Source organism: Engystomops pustulosus, chromosome 2 (assembly GCF_040894005.1).
Source record: "Engystomops pustulosus chromosome 2, aEngPut4.maternal, whole genome shotgun sequence".
Taxonomy (NCBI): Eukaryota; Metazoa; Chordata; class Amphibia; order Anura; family Leptodactylidae; genus Engystomops; species Engystomops pustulosus.
In genome coordinates this window covers 56,200,217-56,224,991 of record NC_092412.1, presented here as the reverse complement: position 1 = coordinate 56,224,991, position 24,775 = coordinate 56,200,217, and the positions used below count along the sequence as shown (strand labels likewise).

Sequence of the window (24,775 nt, the reverse complement as noted above, 5' to 3'; positions counted from 1 at the left end):
GGACAGGAGGCCACAATATGAAAGAGATGGATGAAAGGAGGTCACAAAAATAAAGTGGGGATAAAATTAAATTGGGGGTATTATATGTTGCTGAGTTGCATTGGTAAAAATAAAATGGGTCTTTAGGAGTGTTTGGCCATAGGAATGGGTAGGATACTATGTGGGGGCCATTAAGATCAATATTATACTATGTTTGGGAGTGGGACAATGGGAGGGAGGCGTGGTTTCTGGAAAAGGTAGGAGCTTTGTGTCCCTCTTTCCCTAGCCCAAAAGTTGGGAGTTATGCCACTAGACCAGTTGAGTGGAGTATGAGTAAGGGGCAATAGTTTAGTTGATATTTTCATGTAACGACCCCCATTCTAATTCTTAAATTGAAATCTGGGTAGTACTAAATAGGGCCCATAAAGTCTGACACTTTACATTCATAACTTTTATTAGTAGATTAAAGTTGAAGATGCCCAAAATATCTCCTATTCCTTCAAAGTATGTTACCCAGTAGAATCATGCTTCTTGTCAGCCACAATGGTGACACCAAAGGTTACTATGTTATTATTAGTATGTTATTTTTATGCTTACTACGCTTTTATTTTCTATATATTGCTATGATTCTTGTTTGGCTTTGTACATTGTTTTAAAGAAAATCATTGTTTTTACCCAGAAGCATTTCTAGACTTTTTTTCCCAATTAGACTTGTAACTTTTCATCTCTAAAGGTCAATATACGACAGGCTGAGCTTCGTAAAATTGTTTAGAAATGCTATAATTAGCTAAAAGTTCAATTTGCCCTTCAGAGAAATCCCTCATTTGGTTCCAGTTTGCTAGTACGATTGCTTTCGATGTATGTGCTATTCAGTTTTAGTCAATGCAGTCCTGATGTTCTGGTAGAATCTGCTTGCGCTGTGACCTAATTATACAGTGTAAGCTCCAGATCAAGAACTCTCAATGCGATTTTCACTCAGAATGAAAAATTTGTATAGTAACATTAATATAATCTTCAGTGAGCCTCATTGTCTCATCATTCCTGTTCTCATGAATAGCGCAGATCTTTAGGATTTATTTCCACATGACTATTTTTGGAACGGTTGAAAATTTGCCGTACACTGTAGGTGGTGGTGGCTGCTGTGATGGTTTGTTAGGGGTTTGGGGTATAACAGAAGGTGTAGTGTAAAGCACTAGTAAGTTTACAATGATATAAGGTCACATTGTCAGGACCAGGGGTAGTAGACCTACTGTACCACCATGAGCAATGATGTAAGCCGACACCTTAGAGCGGAGTCTACGTGGTACCCGGTTTTTACCAAAGCCCACCGCAAAGCGGGTTGGGCTTGCTGCAGTAGTATAGAACGAGGTCGCTCCACAGGTGCGACATTGCTCGGTGACGGCAAAGCGAGGTACAGTTGTGAGGTAGAGTCATGGTCGGGGACAGGCAGGAGGTAGAGATAGGCAGAACAGGATCAAGGTCAAAGGCAGAGCAGAAGGTGTGCAGCAGAGGAGCATAGTCAGGTCACAACAGGAATTCACCAAACAATCGCAGGGCATAGGGAACAAGATTTTTCAATGGCACAATGCACAAAGATCCGGCAGGAGTCAAACGGAGAGGCTGGTTACTTAAGAGCACCAATTAGTGGCATGCTGGCCCTTTAAATCTCACAGAGCCAGCACCCCGTGCACTAGGAAGAGCGTACATGCGTGCCAGACCTCAAGAGCTGCAAATGGATCTTGGAGAGGTGAGTGAGACTGGTGGCATGAAGGGACACACAGAGGATCACAAGTGCGCCTGCAACCCGAGACATGGATTGTAGGGGCACCCGTGACAACAGGAATTAGTGTTTTGTTACCTGGTAAACAATAAAGTAGACGTGGCTCTAAGTGGTGTGCTGCAGCTATTCTTTTTCAACAATTGGAAGTGGAGTTGAGATTTGAACCCCCATCAATCTGACATAAATGGCCTACCCCAGGTCATGAGTATTATAACTATAAGAAAGATCCTCCAGCTCACCTGGATCTTGCGGTAACTTTATCCTCTTGCACGGATCCACCCCACTGCAGGGCAATAAAGTCCACAATAAGGAAAAAATTCCGGATCCAGCTAGTTGCAGAATACGACCGCCTTTATTATATTTTCAGGGCATCCATCAGGTAAAATACAGGTGACATGGTAAAATCGTCAGAATCGTCAACGCGTTTCTAGCACAGACAAGTGCTCTTAATCATGACTGATCATGATTAAGAGCACTTGTCTGTGCTAGAAACGCGTTGGCGATTCTGATGATTTTACCATGTCACCTGTATTTTACCTGATGGATGCCCTGAAAATATAATAAAGGCGGTCTTATTCTGCAACTAGCTGGATCCGGAATTTTTTCCTTATGACACCTTAAAGCCTTTTTACATTGGAAGAATCCATTTGCCCTGCCAAGGACAGAAACATGATCTCACTGTATTTTATAAAAGGGTTTTACCCCATTTCAATACTAACCCCCTCAGGTAGTGGATGGATAGTTTCTAGAATCCCCCTTTAATGTGAAATCTCACCCATATACCTATAAAAAATATTCCCCAAAGTCAGGCAAATATAAACCTTCTTACCATAGTTTAAATGGTTGCAAAAAAACGCATGTCCATCCAGTCCATCAAGGAAGGGAAGGAAGGGATGGGATTAGATGAGGAAGGGATTTAGGAGAAACAATTCTATATAACATATTTATTATTCCTTCGAAAATCAACTTCAACTAATGCTACTCCAGCCCCTCGGTGATCTGACCTAACAGGCTGTTACATTGTCTTACCCTTTCCCTGCTCCCTCAGCACTAGTGCAGTGAGCATTTCCTGCTTTATTCTCAGTGCTGAGGGAGTAGGGGAGTATGAGAAATGTAACAGACCATGGTCACACAGGTGCACGGCTCGGTATATCACACAGCTCTGATTACTCTCTCATACTAACGAGCTGTGCACTTGTGTGACCATTGTCAGATTTCTGTCCACTGTAAATAAACAATTAAGCTTTCTGTAGAATGTCAGCAAGCAGAGATCTAGAATAATATGAGGAATTGATACTGAAAGTATATTGGAAAGTTGTATAATTTTTCATCATGCAAACAATTAAACAACATTAATTTGCCAAAATGGGAATACCCTTTTAAGTTACACTGCATGTTCTTTAATGTTCTGGAAAATCCCTGCAAATGGGCCTCCATTACAATTATGGCCACAAGGGTCACTTGAGAGCCTTTGGCCAATTGTCTTTTTAATTTTATACACAGGTTCTTCCAACTAGTAGTGAAGAGGATAAGACCAAGCAGATCAATGGTCCTTACTGTCCAAGTGTCCTTTAGCAGCCACATGGCTTGACTCCTTTGGATGTATAGAAAACGATTAATTATAGGAGACAATAAGAAAATCTTAAAATTAATTTATTGACTATTGCAAAGGGTCAATATATTATTGTAATGACTCTACCTGTGATACACACACAGCTAAGCCACAAAGTGCATGGTACACCCGTGGTTTGGTGATTAATAGATTGTTAGCTTTCAGGATTACACTAAACCTCACTTTAATTACTGATTGAGCCTCATTTTTGTTGGTGTTACGTTATGTGAAGCAGATACTATACAATAAGTAATAGTGATATAATCTCTCTGCAAATACATTTATCTTTATATAAAAGAAGTCGGAATCCGCTGTTTTGGATGATTTGTATTCTCTTTTATATTGAAAACAAACTTCTAAAGTTTTATTATATTTATTAAATTCTGATATTAAAAGCTTAATAGGAGCATTGAGTAAAATTGAGGTAAGTATGGATTCTTTTATGGATACATTTAGAACTCCTGTCCCCGTCCCCCAGCTTATGAGCCTGGTTCCAATTGCAAGCACCACAATCTTTATGGTAACACCAGTACTAACCAGTCTGAGATGGGGAGTCTCTGGGAATTCTTACTCCCAATACCATATCTTCTTTATACAGTCTGTCCCCTACTTAAGGACACTCGACTTACAGACAACCCCTAGTTAAAGATGGACCCTCGGCCCCCTGTAACCTCTGGTGAAGCTCTCTGGATACATTACTATAGTCCCAGGCTGCAATGATCAGCTGTAAAGTGTCTGTATTGAAGATTTATTGATAATCCTTGGTGCAGTTACAGCCAAAAAATTTGAAACTCCAATTGTCACTGGGGCAAACAAAAATTGTCTGGATCTACAATTATAAAATATATAGTTTCGACTTACATACAAATTCAACTCAAGACCAAACCTATAGAACCTATCTTGTATGTACTTGGTAAAAAAAAAAAGCAACTTCATTATGAGCTCTCAGTATATAAAAATATTAAATAACCCACATTGTACAATAGATCCAATGAATATTCCTTCATTTTATCAGCCTCTCCTTGTTCACAGACTTCGCTTTGCTTTTCTCATTAGGGAATGGTCAGACATGACATGAGAAGACTTTGTTACAAACCTGGCAGACATCCAATTATTCCTAGTAGCAATTTGTACAATAATGTATTTTCTCCAGTGATTAAAATGTAACTTTAATTAACAGACTTAAAATTAAAGGACTGTCTCAGAGTCGATGGCAGATGAGCTGTATAAGTTGATTCACACTAACTGATCCTCTTTGTCAGTTTACATCCTACATCAGCTACTGTATCCAGCAGATCACTACATGGTCCGTAATTACTAGTGACAGTAGCAAAGGTCACATTTAGTCTGAGGGACTTAGCACAGCAAGAGGTTACGATAAGTAGAGGAACTAGAAAAGGCTTGGGTAAAGCTCTACAGTGTATGCTGTTCAGGTTTCTTGCATTGTGGTTCCTGAAAGCTTAACATGGACCTTTTAGGAGGATTTGGGAAACTAAAGCACCCACCGGTCCTTATTGACCAGTGATTTAGTTTCCCAAATCGACCTTTACCAAGAACCTCTGTGGGTGCTTTTCTTAAAAGCAAACCTTTATACTTACCTAGAGATGGGTCCGATCTGATGAATCTGACCCCCCGCTTGCCCAGTACTTCAATGAAAACAGTGCTGTACATCTCCGGCTTCACAGCACATGCGCAGGCAAGCTGGTGTGTAATACGCCGGCTTCATTCCTCAACCGCGCAGGTAGCACTGGAAAGAGGTAAATATAAACGGTTTTTAATCTTAGTAAAAGGTGAATTGGGACACTAAACCACCGGTCCTTAAGGACCTGTGGGTGGCTTAGTGTCCCAAATTGTCCTGACAAATCCTCTTTAAGGATAGGATAGATCCTCAACATGAGATTCATTACAATGTGACACCTGGCTACATCCCACTACACAACGGACAGACCCAGATGCAGAGATATCTATCATATATGTATGTATAGTGCCCACATTTTCCACGGCACTGTATAGATAGTCTCCACTGCCTGTCATCATCAGGGGTTAGTAACCAAAGGGCATAGAGTTTGATAAAATGATCCCAGCAATACAAGGCAGCTGTGCTACCCATTAAAGGGGTTGTACTGAGTATTATTGTTATCCCCAATCCACAAGATGAGAGACAACAATTTGTGTTCGGGAAAACAAAATGTGTCTTGCCTCTCCATTCAATTCTATGGGATATTGGAAATTGCAGAGCACAGTGCTTGGCTACCTCTGGCACTATGAGAGTGCTGGAGATAGCTCTGCACTGTGCTTGGCAATTTCCAATGATCTTTTATTAATACATGCTTGCATGCTTAACCAGACACCTCTACAATTAGTTCTGTAAACAGTGTTGGTCTGTGCTATTCGGTTGAGGTCCCAGTTCCCCTCGATCAGATTGTGTTATTGTTATCATGCCCAAAGGGGTTATACTACTTGGTAACACCCATTTATGCCTTAAAACTCAGCAGTTCTACGGATGTGCAACTGGCTCATAAACATAATGGGGCTCATTAACTAAGGGGCGCGGATCGTACTTTTGCCAGACTGTTCACCTTTTTTGGGGATTACACGGCTTGCATAGGTATTCAAGAAGTGTGTGCGCTGGGATTTTGGCGCACACAATCCTTTTGTGACGCAACTGCACTGGCTTCCTTGCAACACAAATTAGGTGGCGTGACATCGGACGATCTGACTGATTCGGACTGAGCGCGGGATTTAACTTTCAAATTGTGTCGCAAGCTCAAGCACTTACATGCACCACTAAAAAGAAGGTGAACTCCGGCGGACCTGAGTGGGGAAGCGTCACATGCAGGATATTGGGCGCATGATCTTAGTGAATCGCCGCATGGTGCATTATCGTCGGACAATGCACTTTCTGTGAACTCCCGCGGCAATGTAAGTAACTGTTCCCCAATGTGATAATTCCTCCCTTTCTAAGTCTCAGATAATTAGGCAGAAATCTCTGTCCAGTATATTTTCCTGAGTATCAGCAGGGCAGAGGTTATTCACATTTGCAAGTCCTTGACAGTTCTAAGCGGAAGCGCAGTCAGTCTTGGCAGGTCAATGCGCGTACAACTAGAATGACCTTACTCGTCCTATGCTGTCTTCCTACCTGTCTCTAGATGAGAAGGCATTGGAGTGTGGATTTGCTATGATAATTCCACAGCAATTTATGCAGAATTCCTGATTGTATGGCAGCTTGAGCGCACATCGGATCTGGCATCCACATGAGCATGCAAACATTTCATCAGCCACTTCCCTATATTCAAAACACGGTGGAAATGATAACATATGGGCGCGATGGCAAGCATGGGATATTGGCACTGCCAGAGAAATGGATGCCGACAATACATTGAGGGGCTTGCAGCTGCATGCCTGGCATCCCGAAAGGACTGGATGTTTTGTATTTTTAATTGAAAATCAATTAAGACTTCATTCAGGGAAAGTGCACAAAATCATTGCATCATTGCACCTGTGCCTGGCAGCTCATGACAAGGTCTCACAGCGCCTTAAAGGGGGATTCTAGGATAGGAAAAATATCAAGTAAATGCAGGACACGAGCTACAATGTATTCCAAGAACAGTTACCAAGCAACCAAACGTATCCTCAGCAACTGGTCGCCCGATATGATGTAAGATGTGGTGTTTGGGTATCCCAGGGGGTACAAAATGTACAGTACATATCTGTGCTGTATGTGCGCTGTAAAGTATATATATATATATTAGCTATCTATTTAATGTATTAAATTATAATTCCTAGGTGTCCCCTGAAACCACAAGACACACTAGAATAGACCTTCTTCAAGGAATAGGAAATAAAGTGAATGGCACTCACCAAGTCAGGGTTCAGAAGTCATTGTCAGTAGCCACTCCCTTTTCTTTATTGTTTCAAATACTAGGATAGACCTGAAGCAAATAAAGTGTGTGGATGCTCAACCTCCGCACACCTACTGTGTACTTGTAGTTTAATACAGTGCGGGATCCTCCGGTGGTCTCCAGAATCAAACAGTCCAAAAAACAAGATAGGAAGAAACTTGAGGGCAGCATGGTGGCTTAGTGGTTAGCATTGAAGCCTTTTAGCGTTGGGGACCTGGGTTCAAGTCCCAGGGTCCACATCTGCAAAGACTTTTGTATGTTCTCTCGGTTTCCCCCGGGTACTTTGGTTTCCTCCCACACTCCAAAACATACTGGTAGGTTGATTAGATTGTGAGCTCCATGGGGACAGGGACTGATTTGGCAAACTCTGTGCAGTGCTGCAGAATCTGTGTGCGCTAAATAAATAAAGGAATTATTATTATTATATTATTATTATCCAGCTTCCATTATATAGAAACCTTATATATGATTCCACGTTTCTAGCTTTTGCTCTTTTTCAAGTGGGAGTGGCCTGCTCAACGAATCACTGGTTGGGGTGCTAATTTTTTCCAGGCAGTGATTGGCTGAGCAGACCACACCTCAATTCAGGTCTCTGCCTAGGAAGGGAGTAGGTGGGTAGAAAGGCAGAATGGAGGCGTGAATAATTAGCGGACAACAGACCCAGAAGGGACTCCTGTGTCATAGGCAGGAGCCCCTGAGACTTGTTTGCTGTCTCAGTAGCTATTAGAAGCAAAAAGAAGAATGGATCCTGTTTCACAAGGCATACACCTACATGCTAGTGTGTTTGGTTCTGAAGCAATGCATCCAAGTGGTAGATTTCCTTTAAAAAGTATATCACAAAATGCTGATCGATGGGGGTTTAAGTTGTAAGATCCCTATCATACTGATACTAATGACTGATGACTAAGGATAGCTGACAGAAAGTCATTTACAATATCACTTGAATCACGTTAAAGTGAAAAGATCTGCAACATGTTTCAGTCTCAAAATCTCTGCCTGCTGTCAGCGAATGGAAACATTCTGGAATGCTCATAGAACTAAAACCCAATGCAGCTCCCTGTAGCCATTCTAGTCCTCCAGATGCTGTGTTATCAGTGGATATGCGCTGAGTTTTTATGGCTGTGCTGTTGTGATAGGAATAATACACTTGGCATCTTGTCGCTACAGATGGAGCTTTGTGTTCAGTGAAAAGTGGGATTTCTCCTATAAAGGGATTAAACTAATCAGTCTGATATCCCATAGATCAAGCTCACACCAACTGCTCCCCTGCTGTTTGTCTTCATTTTGGGGTATATTCTGGTAAAAATGAACTTCTCCCAAGATGCACTGCACGGCTTCTATAATATAACTGTATTATGTGTCTTAAAAGTCTTGTAATCACTGAATGGGAGTTATTTGCAGCAGCGGAGGACAGAGACAAATCTGTTGATACAAAGTGTTATCATTGATCCCATAAAGATACAACATAGAAATGACAAGTAGACACTTCCTAAAAATACATTTGTTGTAAAGTGTTACATAACTTTATTAACAAAAGGATAGTACAGTTCAGGATAGAAAGACAATACCATATACAATATGAGGGCAAAAGTATTGGGGCACATTTCTTAAAGGGGTTGTCTGGTTTCATAAAATGTGACTCCAGGTGGTAAAAACATATGAAAAACTACTCACTTCTCCCTATGTCATCCACCGGCTCCCATTTGTATAGAACGTGCAGCCCATACAGTATAATGCAGGCTGCAGCTAGAGGCTATTACTTATTGGGCCACTAGGGATAACACTTCCACAGACATACAAGTGCATCAATCCTTTTCTTTTATATAGTCTTTCATGTAGTGCCCTGGAGATCTGGATAACTATATCTTTGTGCATGTAGTAGCAGGACTGTGGTGCCATGGGGGGTCATCTACTAAGGGCCTGTTTTGCGTTTACCCGAATATTTCCGATTTGAGCCGATTTCCCCTGAATTGCCCCGGGATTTTGGCGCACGCGATCGGATTATGGCGCATCGGTACTGGCATGCACGCGACAGAAATCGGGGGGCGTGGCCGAACGAAAACCCGACGGATTCGTAAAAACCGCCGCATTAAAAAAAAAAATGTTGCAGAGCTTGCACTTACCTTCTCTCAGCCCGGCTCGGTATACTCCAGTGCGTTCCGATGCTCTTCAGCGCAGCAGCGCCACCTGGTGGACGGCGGAGAAACTACCTTATTGAATCCCGGCCGGACCCGAATCCACCGCAGAGAATGCGCCGCTGGATCGCGAATGGACCGGGTTAGTAAATCTGCCCCTTGGTGTTTGGCACAGCACAGCCCTTCCCCCAAGTAACTGCTTTGGCATGACATGTACAGAAACCTTCTACAGCAGTGACTCAGAGCAGAACAGAATCTCTTTTTAACAAGTCATTTTCCTGTATTGAATTATTTTGATATGTGTGAATATATGATTATTTGGGCTCTTACCAAATCCAAGTTAAATTATGGGTAGACGCATCAGTATGGCTCAAAGATGGTTTTTAAGGCATAAACAAAGAGCGATTGAGATTCCCTCTTTACTATCCAGATGCCCCTTCTAGATGGATACTCTCCTTCAGACATCAATAATTGTGGGTTTCTTAGTCTTCTAAGGTATTTCAGACACAATTCAGATATTAAGAACTAAGATACAGTATATTCCAATAAATCACATGCCTTAATGTAATTCTTTTAATCAGACATTTTCCAAATAATTTACCCTTTAAAATGACCTGTCTGTGATTTCCTTTCATTTTCTGTTCATCAGAACATTATTACAGTAATATGAGTGAAATAATGAGGGATCTAGTCACCTACTGCCAGTGGAGATGTTAAGCCTCTTTATAGAGGTATTTGTGCATATTGATGTCCACATTTGCAATTTAGATTTGCATAATCTACTCTTTCACACTGTTACACACACGGCTACAGTTAATTAAACATTGGTGACGTTACCATATCCTGTGTCTGTACACATTGGGCCACATTTATCAAAAACAGTGCAAAGTGCTCCAGATTCATGAATTGTGGCGCACATTCTTTATTAATCTGGCGCTCCTTGCACTGCTCCAGTACAGTGCACCAACTATTTCTGGGTACACCCATAACATAGGGTATGCAACACAATTCTGATAAATGTGTTGCACGGTCCGACTACGCACTGGAACCCCCCTTTCACTGCAGAATTTAGTGTTGGGGTATAGTGCAGTTGTGACACAAATGTGTTGCGGACACTATAAATACATGTGCAAGCAGTTTGCACTAAGAAGAATGTGCAAAGCCCGACAGGGACTTTAATAAATCTGGACCATTGTCTGATTGTATCCAGATAAGATTATTTTAGGGCTGCAGCTTCGTAGCATGGCTTTATTCTTTACTAGTAATAATACAATCACATCTTGTTTTCTTCATACGCCCAACTTATACTTCAGGGACCTACCAGCGTATACATTGAACGTATCCATTTATTTATAGCAGCAGAGGGAAACATCCTTTTTCCCTCCATCTGCACATCATAAATCGGATCCTGTGGAATACACCGGATGGAAAGACATAGAAAGTGGTGTTTTTTTCTCCTGCTGAGTGACATACATGCTCGGCAGAGGCCAAAGTAGTCCATGGGAGACTGAGGCAACTGTATTGCATCCATCCCCATCCTCCACGGAGAGTACGCTGGAGGTCCCCAGTGACCTATCTGTCAATATAAGGTCAGCCACATCACTGGGGGAAACATCTAGAACATAGATAGCAGCCAGTCACTGCTACTGTTTATGTTCAGTCCTCCTCCTGCTTTCAGGGAGGAGGAATATGGAAGAAGAAAAAAGAATGGCACTCACGACCTTGATATCTTCTTAGGCATTTATTAGTACATACTCATAAAGCAACATGGCTTGGGATGATGTGAACCCAGCTTAACATTGTTTAAACTAAAAATATATACTTCCCAAAAAGGATTTTATGGTTTGAAAATCCATAAAAGTTCTTTATCATCAGATGTGTTGGGGTGATTGTCTGATTGTCTGTTGTCATAGAAAGAAACAGAAAGATCACAGCACTGTTCTCTGTGTAGTGGCTAAACCAAGTCACTGCAGCCTAGTTCCTGGTAAAATAAACGGATGTGCAGTAACCTGGTCTGACCACTATACTGAGAAATACGCAGTTTGCTTCCTGTTTCATTTTCTGAGAACATCTGATCTGTTGGAGTGTTGGTTATTATGTCTAATCATCTACAGAAAGGTAATCAATATTTTGAGCTTGGATCAAGACTTATTAAGAAAAACATATCTTTGTGATTATATTGTTTTCCATTTAGCCTTTAAATGATCCTATTTTTCATGCTGCGTGACATATCACATACACTCACCGGCCACTTTATTAGGTACACCATGCTAGTAACGGGTTGGACCCCCTTTTGCCTTCAGAACTGCCTTAATTCTTCGTGGCATAGATTCAACAAGGTGCTGGAAGCATTCCTCAGAGATTTTGGTCCATATTGACATGATGACATCACACAGTTGCCACAGATTTGTCGGCTGCACATCCATGATGCGAATCTCCCGTTCCACCACATCCCAAAGATGCTCTATTGGATTGAGATCTGGTGACTGTGGAGGCCATTTGAGTACAGTGAACTCATTGTCATGTTCAAGAAACCAGTCTGAGATGATTCCAGCTTTATGACATGGAGCATTATCCTGCTGAAAGTAGCCATCAGATGTTGGGTACATTGTGGTCATAAAGGGATGGACATGGTCAGCAACAATACTCAGGTAGGCTGTGGCGCTGCAACGATGCTCAATTGGTACCAAGGGGCCCAAAGAGTGCCAAGAAAATATTCCCCACACCATGACACCACCACCACCAGCCTGAACCGTTGATACAAGGCAGGATGGATCCATGCTTTCATGTTGTTGACACCAAATTCTGACCCTACCATCCGAATGTCGCAGCAGAAATCGAGACTCATCAGACCAGGCAACGTTTTTCCAATCTTCTACTGTCCAATTTCGATGAGCTTGTGCAAATTGTAGCCTCAGTTTCCTGTTCTTAGCTGAAAGGAGTGGCACCCGGTGTGGTCTTCTGCTGCTGTAGCCCATCTGCCTCAAAGTTCGACGTACTGTGCATTCAAAGATGCTCTTCTGCCTACCTTGGTTGTAACGGGTGGCGATTTGAGTCGCTGTTGCCTTTCTATCAGATCGAACCAGTCTGCCCATTCTCCTCTGACCTCTGGCATCAACAAGGCATTTCCACCCACAGAACTGCCGCTCACTGGATGTTTTTTCTTTTTCGGACCATTCTCTGTAAATCCTAGAGATGGTTGTGCGTGAAAATCCCAGTAGATCAGCAGTTTCTGAAATACTCAGACCAGCCCTTATGGCACCAACAACCATGCCACGTTCAAAGGCCTCAAATCACCTTTCTTCCCCATACTGATGCTCGGTTTGAACTACAGGAGATTGTCTTGACCATGTCTACATGTCTAAATGCACTGAGTTGCCGCCATGTGATTGGCTGATTAGAAATTAAGTGTTAACGAGCAGTTGAACAGGTGTACCTAATAAAGTGGCCGGTGAGTGTATATACATCCAGGAATGTAAGAAAAAGCATTGCATTGTATGGTGATCATATTTTACTTTATTAATTATACTTTGTTTCATTTCCCCCCAGAAATAGATGAAGAACGGACCCCATTACAAAAGGTATGTGCAAAATACATATTATATTTACACAAGCTTTTAAGACTACTTAGGCCATGCCTGATGAGGAGACCTACGTAGTCTTGAAAGCATGAACAAGCAACTGAAGACCCTCAACTGTCATCTATTTCCTGGAAAATATTTTTAAAAGATAACATTCTAGCTTCCAACAGTCACCACTAGAGGGAGCTTTATTTTATAATAAACTAAAAAAACTTGAGCACATATAAATCACATAGCCTTGTACATAAAATCCTATATACAGTAATGATTCTTCTGTGTAATATATTCCATCTGCTTGCTGAGAAGTTCAGATTCCTTGCAGCTTTTATCCAGAATGTCATTTGTTAAGCCTTTATTTTGTCTGAAAGAAATGGCAAGATGTCTTATGAGGTCTACACTACTGATCACATGATATTGTGTAAGATGCAATATCACAGCATGAAGAGTAGATAAGGTTCTTGCCTGCTGATTTCTCTACATGAAGCTCAAGTACACAGATTAATATACTAAATAGAATGGTTTATGGTGTGAGGAAAACTAGAAACTGACCTGAGATTAAAGAATGACATTTCTTACACATGTAAAAATGGAAATAAAATTATGATTACACATCAGCCTGACTGATCTACAGGTCTCCAAAAACATCACTTAGACAAAAAATTGGGGTGATTGAGACTTCTGCACACCGGAACGTAGCATGAATCAGCCACTTTTGTGTTCTGGCATAGATAATTTTAAACATGCTCTGTATTGTTCCAAATAATACCTTATGTGCAGTTACTATGTTTAGGAAGAATATTAGCTATATGATACAATCACCACAGCTCCTCCTGCTCTATAATATGCTGCCGCAAATAGGACAGAAGCTACGACCACTTATTAAATTCAGCACATCACCAGGTCAGACATGTCAGATTTCAGCTATAACCTGCACTGGAATCTCTGCTATAGTAAATACAGTGATCAAGCGAGCTGCCTCTTCACTCCAACAATCCTGAAAAGTGGAGTGCGGTACAGAAAACCTTCAGAAAAAGTTAGAAAAGGTAGAAAACTGGTGTACAAATCAAGATAAATCTGCCCAACTATTACAGTCTTCTGAATGCTCTATAACATGCTGCATTGAGATAGGACACTATATACAATCTGCTTAGCTATTCCTGCTCTATAACACACTGGGCCACAACTGGGAATTTTGGGGCCACAGACTAACAAAACTTTTGCTCCCCATCCACACTTTAGTTTTCATCTTATACTATTATTATACTATTACCAATGTGCTTCATAAATTCATTCTCCTTTAAATAGCTCCCTGGAATTAATTATAGCAAGTATAGCACCCCCCAATTTATTATATATACTGCGCCCCCTGAACTGATTACATACAGCACCCGCTAATTCATTAATTAGGGTGGGTTCATGTAACAAACACAAAATTCATTAATACTATATACTGTATATAGCCCCTGAACGTGCCCCCGAGTAGATAGGTAGCGCCCACACACATATGCTCCACAGTAGATAGGTAGTCACAGCACATACCCTCTAGTAGATAGGTTGCCCTTGCAACTGGCCCCCAGTAGATAGGTAGCCCAGCACACTGCCCCCTAGTGAATAGGTAGCCAGTACACATGCCCCCACTATTTAGGTAGCGACAGAACATGCCCTCCAGTAGATAGGTAGCCCTTTCACATGCCCCCAGTAGATAGGTAGCCAAGCACACACTGCCCCCCAGTAGACAGGTAGCCCAGCATACATGGCCCCTCAGTAGATAGGTAGCCCAGCACACATGGCACCCCAGTAGATAGGTAGCCAAAGCACACACCCTCCAAGTAGCTATGTAGCTTAGCACACACGCCCCCCTGTAGGCAGGAAGCAAACCACACACTGCTTCCTAGTAGACAGGAAGCCCAGCACACACTGCCCCCCACCCCCCAGTGGATAGGTAGCCCATCACACACTGTTCCCAACACATAAAAAAAATATTAGTGCTAAGCTGCACTCCCACACAGCTCCTCATCTCCCTGGGATTCAGCAGTAGATCACTGGCCTGGCTCTTCCCTCTCTGCTGAGGAATACCGCGGGGAAGTGGAGCTGCTCGGGAGCACTGCAAGGTGAGCACTGGTGCACACTACACAGGCAAACTTCATTTAGTGCATTTTGTACTGTTGTTAGTAAATGTGCCCCATTATGTACAATCTGCTCAGATCCTCCTGCTTTATAACATGCTGACTGCAGATAGGACATTGGCCCACATTTACTAAGAACAGTGCAGTCTCTAGTCTGTTTCTAGCGCCCGTTCTTCATGAATCTGGAGCTCCATGCACTGCTCCAGCAGAGTGCACCACTTTTTTTTTGGACTGTTGTACGGTCCAATTAAGCACCGGATTACCCACTCAGTGCAGAAATTTGTGTCACATGATGCCTAGTGTAGTTGCAACACAAAAGGGTCATGTGGGGCACAAATGTGGCACAGACATTTTTTAAATACCTGTGCAGTGCAAGCAGTTTGTACCAGAAACAACGTGCAAAGTTCCCCAGAGAACTAGTGCACGGCCCTTAGTAAATGTGTCCCATTATGTCCAATATGCTCACATCCCCCTTCTCTTTAAAATGCTCCGTGCAGGTAGGACAGTATGTATTAACTAATTTATTACTGATGTGTTCTCTTTAAATAATTCAGATAAATGTATCATTTTGATAGATATAAAGAGATATCACTGGTTAAAAAGAAAAATCTGAATTATCAGTTATATTTCTCAAGTGGCCAGGGCCCATCTGCTGCCCGATGCACTCAGTTATTCAATATTCCATGCACCTTTGGAAATAGACGATAAACATGGATCAGATGGAGTACAGCTGTGCAGAAAAACAAAGAAATTTAATTAGAAGTGAAGGTCAAAACAAATGATAAAATATAATGATATACAACAAATGTACAGTATAATAGTATATATCTCAAAGATGAAGACAACTACTAACTAAAGACAACTAAAGACTGTTCCATCTGGTATGGGATCGAAAGCAAGTATTGAAGTTTCTAGGCCCCAATTCAAAATCTGTTAGAGGACCTCCACCAGGGTCGGCTCTAGGTTTCAGTAGACCCCTTGGCAACAGAACCTCAATGGGCCCCTTTGCAGTGAACTCACGTGACAGCATTAAAATTTCAGAAGCTAAAACATCTCCTGTTCCCTAAAATATTCCCTAGTTTATCATCCCAAACAGACCCCTCATGGTTATTTTATATAAAGCCCCTTCTCACCCCCTACAAATTCATTATCTACATCCTTATGTGGGCCCCCCAGCAGCTCTGGGCCTCGGTACTTGCCCAGGTATGCCCAGTGCTGGCGCCGGCCCGAGCCCCCATCTACTATTTAGAATTAATGATACAACATGCTGTAAGTGCTATGTCCATATGGGGTGGGTCCAGTTCTGATATTCGATGCAGAAAATTTTGCATAAGACTTTTGTGGAATTCCACTGTATCAAAATCCTTACAATTTTGGCGGAGAAATTCAGTGATGAGTGCCATGATTTCGGTTACACTTTAAATTAAAATTTTCATTTCTACTATAAAAGTATGACTCTAATATTAATCAGTTTTTCAGCTTAAAGGACACCTGTCATCAGGTCTTTGTCACTTGTCCTGTCACTACTACCTGTTGGAGCAGCTCACAAGGATCCCATCCCAGCCTTTATCTAGTCAATTCATACATTAATCATTATAAAATCATCTATTCTTTATTATTTAAATGAGGCTGGTCACATGGTCAGAGGCAGTGATGTCACCCCTGTTACCCCTCCCCTCTCCTCCCCCTGCTCATGTCTGTGTGTAATGTATAGTAAAGCATTGCTAGTGTCTGTGCTGTATCTGCTGACATGCTCTCCCTCCTAATACACATGTGTGAGACACAGACATCAGCTACACAAGTACCTGACATGTTCTGCTATAACATGGCTGCCTGGAGCTGTTGTATCTCTCCTATACACACACAGGCTGCAGGGGGCGCGAGCACCAGGAAGCAGCCATCACATCATTATACAGGCTGTCAGTCATGCACTGGGGGTGTGGCTGTGCCTCCCACTCATGAATAAGCTGGACAACTTTAATATGCTAATGCTTCATTGGACATTTCACAGGTCATTTGCATACAGCTTTAGGACCTCATTGCTTAAGTTTACAGGCCTGTAGAGGGACAATGAAGGGATAGAGGCAATGCTGTCTAATGGCAGTGCAACACCCTCGCCGATGCAATGGCGAGGTAGTGCTTGCGAATACGTCCCACCTGTAGGTAACACCACATTACACTACATGGTCCTTATAGGATCAAGGGGAAATTGCAGTGGTTAATCCTGCCTGGCAAGGCAGATGTTAATCTGTGATGTAATTATGTCAACCAATGTCTGTGTTACATCCTGTCTTTGTGCACTGAGAGGTAATTGGAGGAGCAGCCACCACCTGACCAAAGGGAGGTAATAAAACCTCTGGCCAGGAATGTTCTGGAGGATTCCAGTATGAGGTCTTAGAGAGAAATCTCTCCCAGGAGAGAGACCGGTCCTAGTCAGGCCCTCTGGGTCTGCAGGACACAAGCAGAGAGCAGTTATCTGAGCAGCAGCTCAGAGTCTCTAGCATACCAGACCAGTGCAGGAAGAGCCTAGCCCCTGCCTGAAGTGGAAGATAAGACTAGAGCTAGTGTAGTGAGGAAAAGGGGTATCATCCTACCTTCAAGGGTGATACCTGAAGAGATCCAGGACCGAGCTGAAGCATCCTCTAGGACACAGCTGCCTCCCAGCCTGCCCTATACATCCAGGCTGGTGAAATACATCCTGTGGCTCCCTCCAAATACCTCTCCAGTACTCCACCATCTTGTTAAAGGCACGTTGCTGATGTTCCTGCGGTTCCAATAAAGAACTGTAAGTTGTTTTCTTCAACCTCTGTCTCTGTCTGGTCCCTGCTACTACAACTACCCTCATCACCGGCACCCTGTCCATCACCCAGAGACTCACACTCGGGACATTAAGGGGTTGCCCCAGGGAGATCCGCTATAGCAGCCGCTCCCTCATCATTTCTTGCCAACACCACCCTGCTGGAGACCTGCCAGGCTGTAGGACAGCCCTCCGGTTCCCCCGTACCAAGCACCGTGACAATAGCGTGCTTAGGCCGCAACCGCCAGCCACTCCGGTACCGCGGGCCCCGGCTGACTCCAGGCCTCACCTCAAGGGCTAGGCCCCGGTGGGGGATGTTGCAAGTGGCGTCACGAACAGGATATAGACTTCTGTGCCTTATTACGGCATTAAAGACTTTCCTTTATTAAAAGACTGTGCTGCCTAACCCTGCTGCCATCCGGGTTTAGGCCTAAGGACTTGTACGTTTCTGGAATGAACTGTGTTATACTGCTGCCACGTGCGGTCGAGCGCCGCTCCCGCACTCCAGAGGTTAATCCTGGCAAGAACTGTACCAGCCTGCTACATCCGGCGCTGCCGCGCCCGAAGATTTTTACCTCAGAAACTGTGGCGCAGCAAATAATTCCAGCCCGCCAAAACCTTCACTGGCGGGAAACCCAGATGACGCATCAAGCTCCACCCACGCGCGAAGCGCGCGAACCCCGCCTCCTGTGGCGCAGGAAAAATTAGAGCCCGCCACAGCTCTTGGCGGGAAGGACTCGGACTCCTCCCACTGGCTCGAGACGGACTTCCTGCCCTGCCTCAGAGAAGCGCCAGAACTAGAGTGGACTTTGGACAGCGAGGACAACGCCATGTGGGGTCCTCCGCCTTTCCCTCCTGTGGAGCGTCCAGAGTTTTACGAGGTCCTAGAGACTATGGTGGTGGTCTCTGCGCAGCCCGTCCGAAGACCCTCCGCTGGACATCGGCTGCACCGAGGATTGACTCGGGCCTTCGTCACCAGGACATGCTACCAAACGGTGACGCAGTACCAAATCCCACCCGGGCGGTTCCTCGTCCCTATCCCGGCTACCATCCCGGTACCGCGGGTCCACGTGGAGGCGCCACGTGGGGAGGCCCCGACTCCTGCTGAGCCAACGCCTGGGCCTAGTGTGGCCGCTCCACCTGCTCCGAGGCCTACTACTCCTGCTGCGCGGCCTGCTAGCCCCGCTGTAGTGGCTCCTGACCCTCCGGTGGTTCCTGCTCCTGTTCCGGCACCGACCTGTCGTCCAAGGAGATCCGAGCCTGAACCGGAGCCACGAGCCCCAGCACCGAAACCTCCGCAGCCTCAAGGCCGAGGTGAGGCCGCCCGCCGGCGACTCCGAGACGCTGTCTCGGACCAGCGACGCCGAGAGAAGGAGGCCCAGCGGTATATGGCCGGCAGATCCACAGCGGGAGCTTGGGTCGAGAAGAATCGCACCACCGGCATGGTCCGGTTCTTTGACAAGCGGAAGGGCTATGGCTTCGCCACCCAGGACTACACCGGACGGGAAGTATTTATACCCCGCCGGTCCGTCAAGAGACCTGATCTGCCGGAGAGCCTGCACAACCTGAAGCCGGGAGAGTGCATCGAGTTCTCCCTGCAGGAAGGACCTCGAGGACCCTGGGCGGCTGGCGTGATCCGGATCCCCGATTCCGACGAGGACCGCTACTTCCCGCAGGACGACTGGTATGAGGACGACGAGTGGCCGGAGTCTCCGAACACCTCTTCCTCCTCGGCTGCAAGTCCCCGGGCGGTGACCCACGTGAATGCCCCATCCACAGTAATTGTGAGTACGGGTCCCATTGCCATCCATGGGCCGGGCATGATACAGGGCGCCACCCCCACCGGTTCCCCTGCCGGGAGCATTGCCAGGTCCCGCGGCTCTTCTGTGGGAGAAGACATCCCGGCTAGCGAACCTTGTCCGGAGGTTCCATTTAGGCCCGCATCTCCCCTTGCCGGTTACCAATGGGGTGATGACCCGGCCCCGGAAGAACCGGAGCTGGAAGGAGCCGCGGCGCGGCCGCTGGACTCCGTTTATTTTTTCCTGGACCCCTCCGTGGTCCCTGGCTCAGTTGAGCCCCCGGCTGGAACAGCCGACACCCCGGGCGACAGCGCTCCTCCCCCTGAAGGTCCGGAGGATGTTGCTGCACCTGCAGTACCCACTGCTGCCACCGGGTGTCCCCAGCCGGCACCTACTCCCGCTGAGGATGCACAGGATTCCCTGCAGGAGCTGGATCCTGTCTTTGCTGAACCCAGCGATACTGACTAATCCCTGAAGGGCTGTAGCCCGCTTCAGGTACTGCACTTTGTACATATTGTGTATATTTTTCCACTTTCCCCAAAGAGCCAGAGACTTTCCTGAGACTCTCACCCTTATTTATCTCAGTCAAGAGACATACCTTGAACTGATTATTGTCATGTGCTATGATAGCACCCTTCCTCTGCCACAGCAGAGATTGCTTCAAAGGACTCTGTCCCTCTCCAAAAAAAAAGAGGAGACCCTTTGCTTCTCAGTGCACTTTTCCCCACCTCAAGGGCTGTACCCAGAAGATGGACTTTGTCAGTAGAGACCTTCTGTGAGACTTTTGCCAGATACTCCAGGGAAAAGTTGCTATTGCTATTGACTATTATTCTGCACTTAATGCCTTCCTTTTTAGGTATGGACATTCTGTTTGCACTTTTTATGCCTTTTCTTTGCAGGAAAAGAGACATTTGCTATCGTGCTACCCTGAGTAGCCTATCTACTTCTGTAACATTTGTAACGTTATAAGATGTGTACCCATTGGGCTGCTAAGCCAATGTGATTTTGCAAAATGTTTGCACACTGTCATATCTGCCAGTAGTCTGCATTAACCCTTTCATAGGCTTTTCAGGTTGTAGTGTGGCTGTGTCGGACCGTCTTTTATGTAAAACACTGACCGCTACCTGATCCCTCAAACTGAGGTTTGCACGTGGGGGTTGTCCGTAAACTGCGAGTCTTTAGGGGACCGGGGGTGTTACACAGATAGCACCTGGATGCCACTCATACATGGGTAAGGTTGTCAGTCAGGAGGTACTCGTGTCGCATATGCTCATGCAATGCAGATAGACACCATATAATTGCCGCCAGGGAAGAAGCGTTGATCAAACAAATATACAGGCCTTGGTGCAAGGAGTGGATTACAGGACATGACACCACACCTTTCCTACTGTACAGTTCGGTTTAATGGCGTCAGCGACCAACTGTCATACAGCTACATATTTTTGTCTTAGTCCGACACCAACCCAGGTGCCTGTCTCCAGGACCATGGGCGGTTTGTCCCTACACCTCACATAGCCTGCACTTCCTAGAAGTGCCCTTAGCCCCCTCTGTGCCCCAAACCATCTGTAGTCGAGCCGAGGGCGGCTCTTTCAATTGCCCCCGGGGTATGCAACACCCTCGCCGATGCAATGGCGAGGTAGTGCTTGCGAATACGTCCCACCTGTAGGTAACACCACATTACACTACATGGTCCTTATAGGATCAAGGGGAAATTGCAGTGGTTAATCCTGCCTGGCAAGGCAGATGTTAATCTGTGATGTAATTATGTCAACCAATGTCTGTGTTACATCCTGTCTTTGTGCACTGAGAGGTAATTGGAGGAGCAGCCACCACCTGACTAAAGGGAGGTAACAAAACCTCTGGCCAGGAATGTTCTGGAGGATTCCAGTATGAGGTCTTAGAGAGAAATCTCTCCCAGGAGAGAGACCGGTCCTAGTCAGGCCCTCTGGGTCTGCAGGACACAAGCAGAGAGCAGTTATCTGAGCAGCAGCTCAGAGTCTCTAGCATACCAGACCAGTGCAGGAAGAGCCTAGCCCCTGCCTGAAGTGGAAGATAAGACTAGAGCTAGTGTAGTGAGGAAAAGGGGTATCATCCTACCTTCAAGGGTGATACCTGAAGAGATCCAGGACCGAGCTGAAGCATCCTCTAGGACACAGCTGCCTCCCAGCCTGCCCTATACATCCAGGCTGGTGAAATACATCCTGTGGCTCCCTCCAAATACCTCTCCAGTACTCCACCATCTTGTTAAAGGCACGTTGCTGATGTTCCTGCGGTTCCAATAAAGAACTGTAAGTTGTTTTCTTCAACCTCTGTCTCCGTCTGGTCCCTGCTACTACAACTACCCTCATCACCGGCACCCTGTCCATCACCCAGAGACTCACACTCGGGACATTAAGGGGTTGCCCCAGGGAGATCCGCTATAGCAGCCGCTCCCTCATCATTTCTTGCCAACACCACCCTGCTGGAGACCTGCCAGGCTGTAGGACAGCCCTCCGGTTCCCCCGTACCAAGCACCGTGACAATAGCGTGCTTAGGCCGCAACCGCCAGCCACTCCGGTACCGCGGGCCCCGGCTGAATCCAGGCCTCACCTCAAGGGCTAGGCCCCGGTGGGGGATGTTGCAGCAGTTTATGAAAATATATTTAGATTAGGGGGGTTATTTTGCATGACGGTTCTCTTTTAAGGAAACTTGTCATCAGCTTTTCACCAATAAACCTTATCACCGGTTTCTTAAGAAAGTTTTCATACTGTGCACCATGAATTTTTTTATATCTATGATACAAAATAATATGATAGTACTTTATTAATCCCCTGGGGGAAATTCATTTGTACATAGTAACCCAGCAATTGTTACACGTGTGGTGCACTGGATCAAAGGAGCATCGAACTTTGTATAATTGTGGACATTTGAATATTTCCCCTATGCAAATTGAGCACTTCTTACTTTATTTTACATCAAGGGTTTACTTGCATTAATCTATAGTGTTTTGTTATATACTATTAGTACTGTATCTGTACCGACTAGTAGAAAGAGTAATTAAACATTGAGAGATCTTTCTGACTGTGGATCTCTATCTCTCAGAGAAGTCAGTCATTTTACACAGATTGTTTTGCAGAAGAAAAACAGGCTTGTTTACAATAATAATAATCATAATTATTACTACCAGACAAGCAGACAGCTAGGCCTTCAGAATGACAGGTTCTGTCTGTAAACTTGTTTACACTTTAGAATCTTGCTGCCATAGAATATTATGGGAACTCAATGCTTGGGGAAGGGGGCCCCAGATGTCAGCTATGGGGCCCCGACTCTCTTAGTTACGCCCCTGGGTGAGAGTGGCAAGTTGCTGCCGCAGACCGGGAGGAGTATATAGGCCTTTGCTTTGAGTGACTTCAGCACATCAGCGGCCACAGGACATCACTAGTCTCTAACACTGCTCTGCTGGGATTTTGGTCCACTCTTCTTCCAGTCTCTTCCACAGTTTTTGTGTGGGTTTCTGAGCTATTGCTTTGTTACGTTTGTAAGGGTTTTACAGAGGTTTTCTCTAGGCTGGACATTTCATTTTTTCAATTTCAAGGAACTGCTCTACGCATTTTAATGTGCATTGTCCTTCTTAGCAAAGGTGAGCGAGTGGGCTATAAGTCCAATTGCTCTTAAACATTGAGACACTTTATAACAAGACAGATCCTTACTTTGCTCAGTGCGGTATTGGCAAGCAATTACAGCTACATTCTTGAAACGATTACCCATGGAGATTCTCAGCATTAGCCTACCCTCTCTTTTGTGATGTTGTAAAGATGTAACCAAGCTCTCGGCACCTATCGCGCATGCGCAGATACTAACTCTCAAAGGAGGACGGGTACAATGAAGGACACGGGAATAATTAAAGATCGGAAGCCATTTCCCTTCCTAAGAGGACGTAGGGGTAGCACTGGAGGGCTATTTACATATGTAAGTTAAACGTCTTTTTAGCTAAACTAACGATCGCTGTGCCTAACTAAAGTATGTGCCGGCATTAGCATTAAATAGCCTACCGGGTGGTCTGCTCGCATGATTTTATCATGCCAGCAGTGGTAGGTTTCCTTTAAGCTTACCTACTGTTTAGATGAAAGCAAATCAGTGTTTCTATTGATTAGAACATCTCTTGCCAATAACAACTGAATTCATTTGTACATTATGTAGAATGTCACATTGATATCTGACAATCTGCTTGCTTACTTCTTTGTTTCTTACAGGCCACGTTATCTATGTCCCCTCATCAGAGGAAAAAAGTGTCACGCACAACACCCACCATGAAAGGTACCGACTAACCGAGAACTACTGTTATGATTTGGTTTGTCTCATTTTTGTCTTCCATCCATCAATGTCATACTTAATTTTTTGAAGTGTTTTTTAGTTTAGAAGCCACAACCTTTAAATACCCTAGAATAGGGTATTTATATATAATGTAGAGTATCCCATATTTATCGGGTCTTGTAAGGCTTATGCTCACAATAGGCTCTATATCTCCCCAGATACCATCACAAATGTGATGGTATATTTTTCAGTCATCTGAATGCAGTGTCTGGCAGAGATTGCCATTCCACAAGTTGTATAAAAGTGAACAGAGCATTTACCTAATGTGTACATCACAACTGACCTTCAGAAAAGAGCTGTGTTGCCATTTTTTTTTCAGGGTTGTGAAAATTCATTCATATTCCAGAATTGTAGCTGGACTTGGATCACTCCGCTACACTCCTGTGTGTGATGTCTTCATTAATACAGCACAACCCCTCTTTCCTGCTCTGAGATACTGCTGTATTAAGGCTCCCGTTTGAACACTATAGCAATTACTGAGGAGGGCAGAACTGTGCTGTATTCAGTAAAGAGTGAAACCATGGTGCCTTGAAAAGGCCAAAAAAATGTAAAAAAAAAATAAAAAAAATCACAAAATGACAAATAAAATGTAGAAGAAAGGTATAAACTAAGAAAAACAAATGTATTGACAGGAAAAGGTCAAAACTGTCAGGATCTCTGAGGGGTTAAGCACAAGCAGTGCAGATCTCATCATAGCCCAGGAAGAGTTAT

At 44.5% G+C, this 24,775-nt stretch overlaps 1 protein-coding gene across 2 annotated transcripts in view; it reads left to right on the top strand.

Annotated features, from left to right (window-relative positions):
- PPP1R1A (protein phosphatase 1 regulatory inhibitor subunit 1A) overlaps window positions 1-24,775 on the top strand; it is a 108,114-nt gene that overhangs the window by 66,824 nt on the left and 16,515 nt on the right. The window contains exons 1-3 of one of the 2 annotated variants that reach the window (XM_072134701.1): window positions 4,975-5,128; window positions 12,958-12,989; window positions 23,944-24,007. In XM_072134701.1, coding sequence (XP_071990802.1) covers window positions 4,990-5,128; window positions 12,958-12,989; window positions 23,944-24,007 — 235 coding nt within the window. In that variant the 5' untranslated portion in view covers window positions 4,975-4,989. Of the gene's footprint in view, window positions 1-4,974; window positions 5,129-12,957; window positions 12,990-23,943; window positions 24,008-24,775 lie in introns of those variants that run through there. The other variant, XM_072134700.1, reaches the window with a different exon arrangement.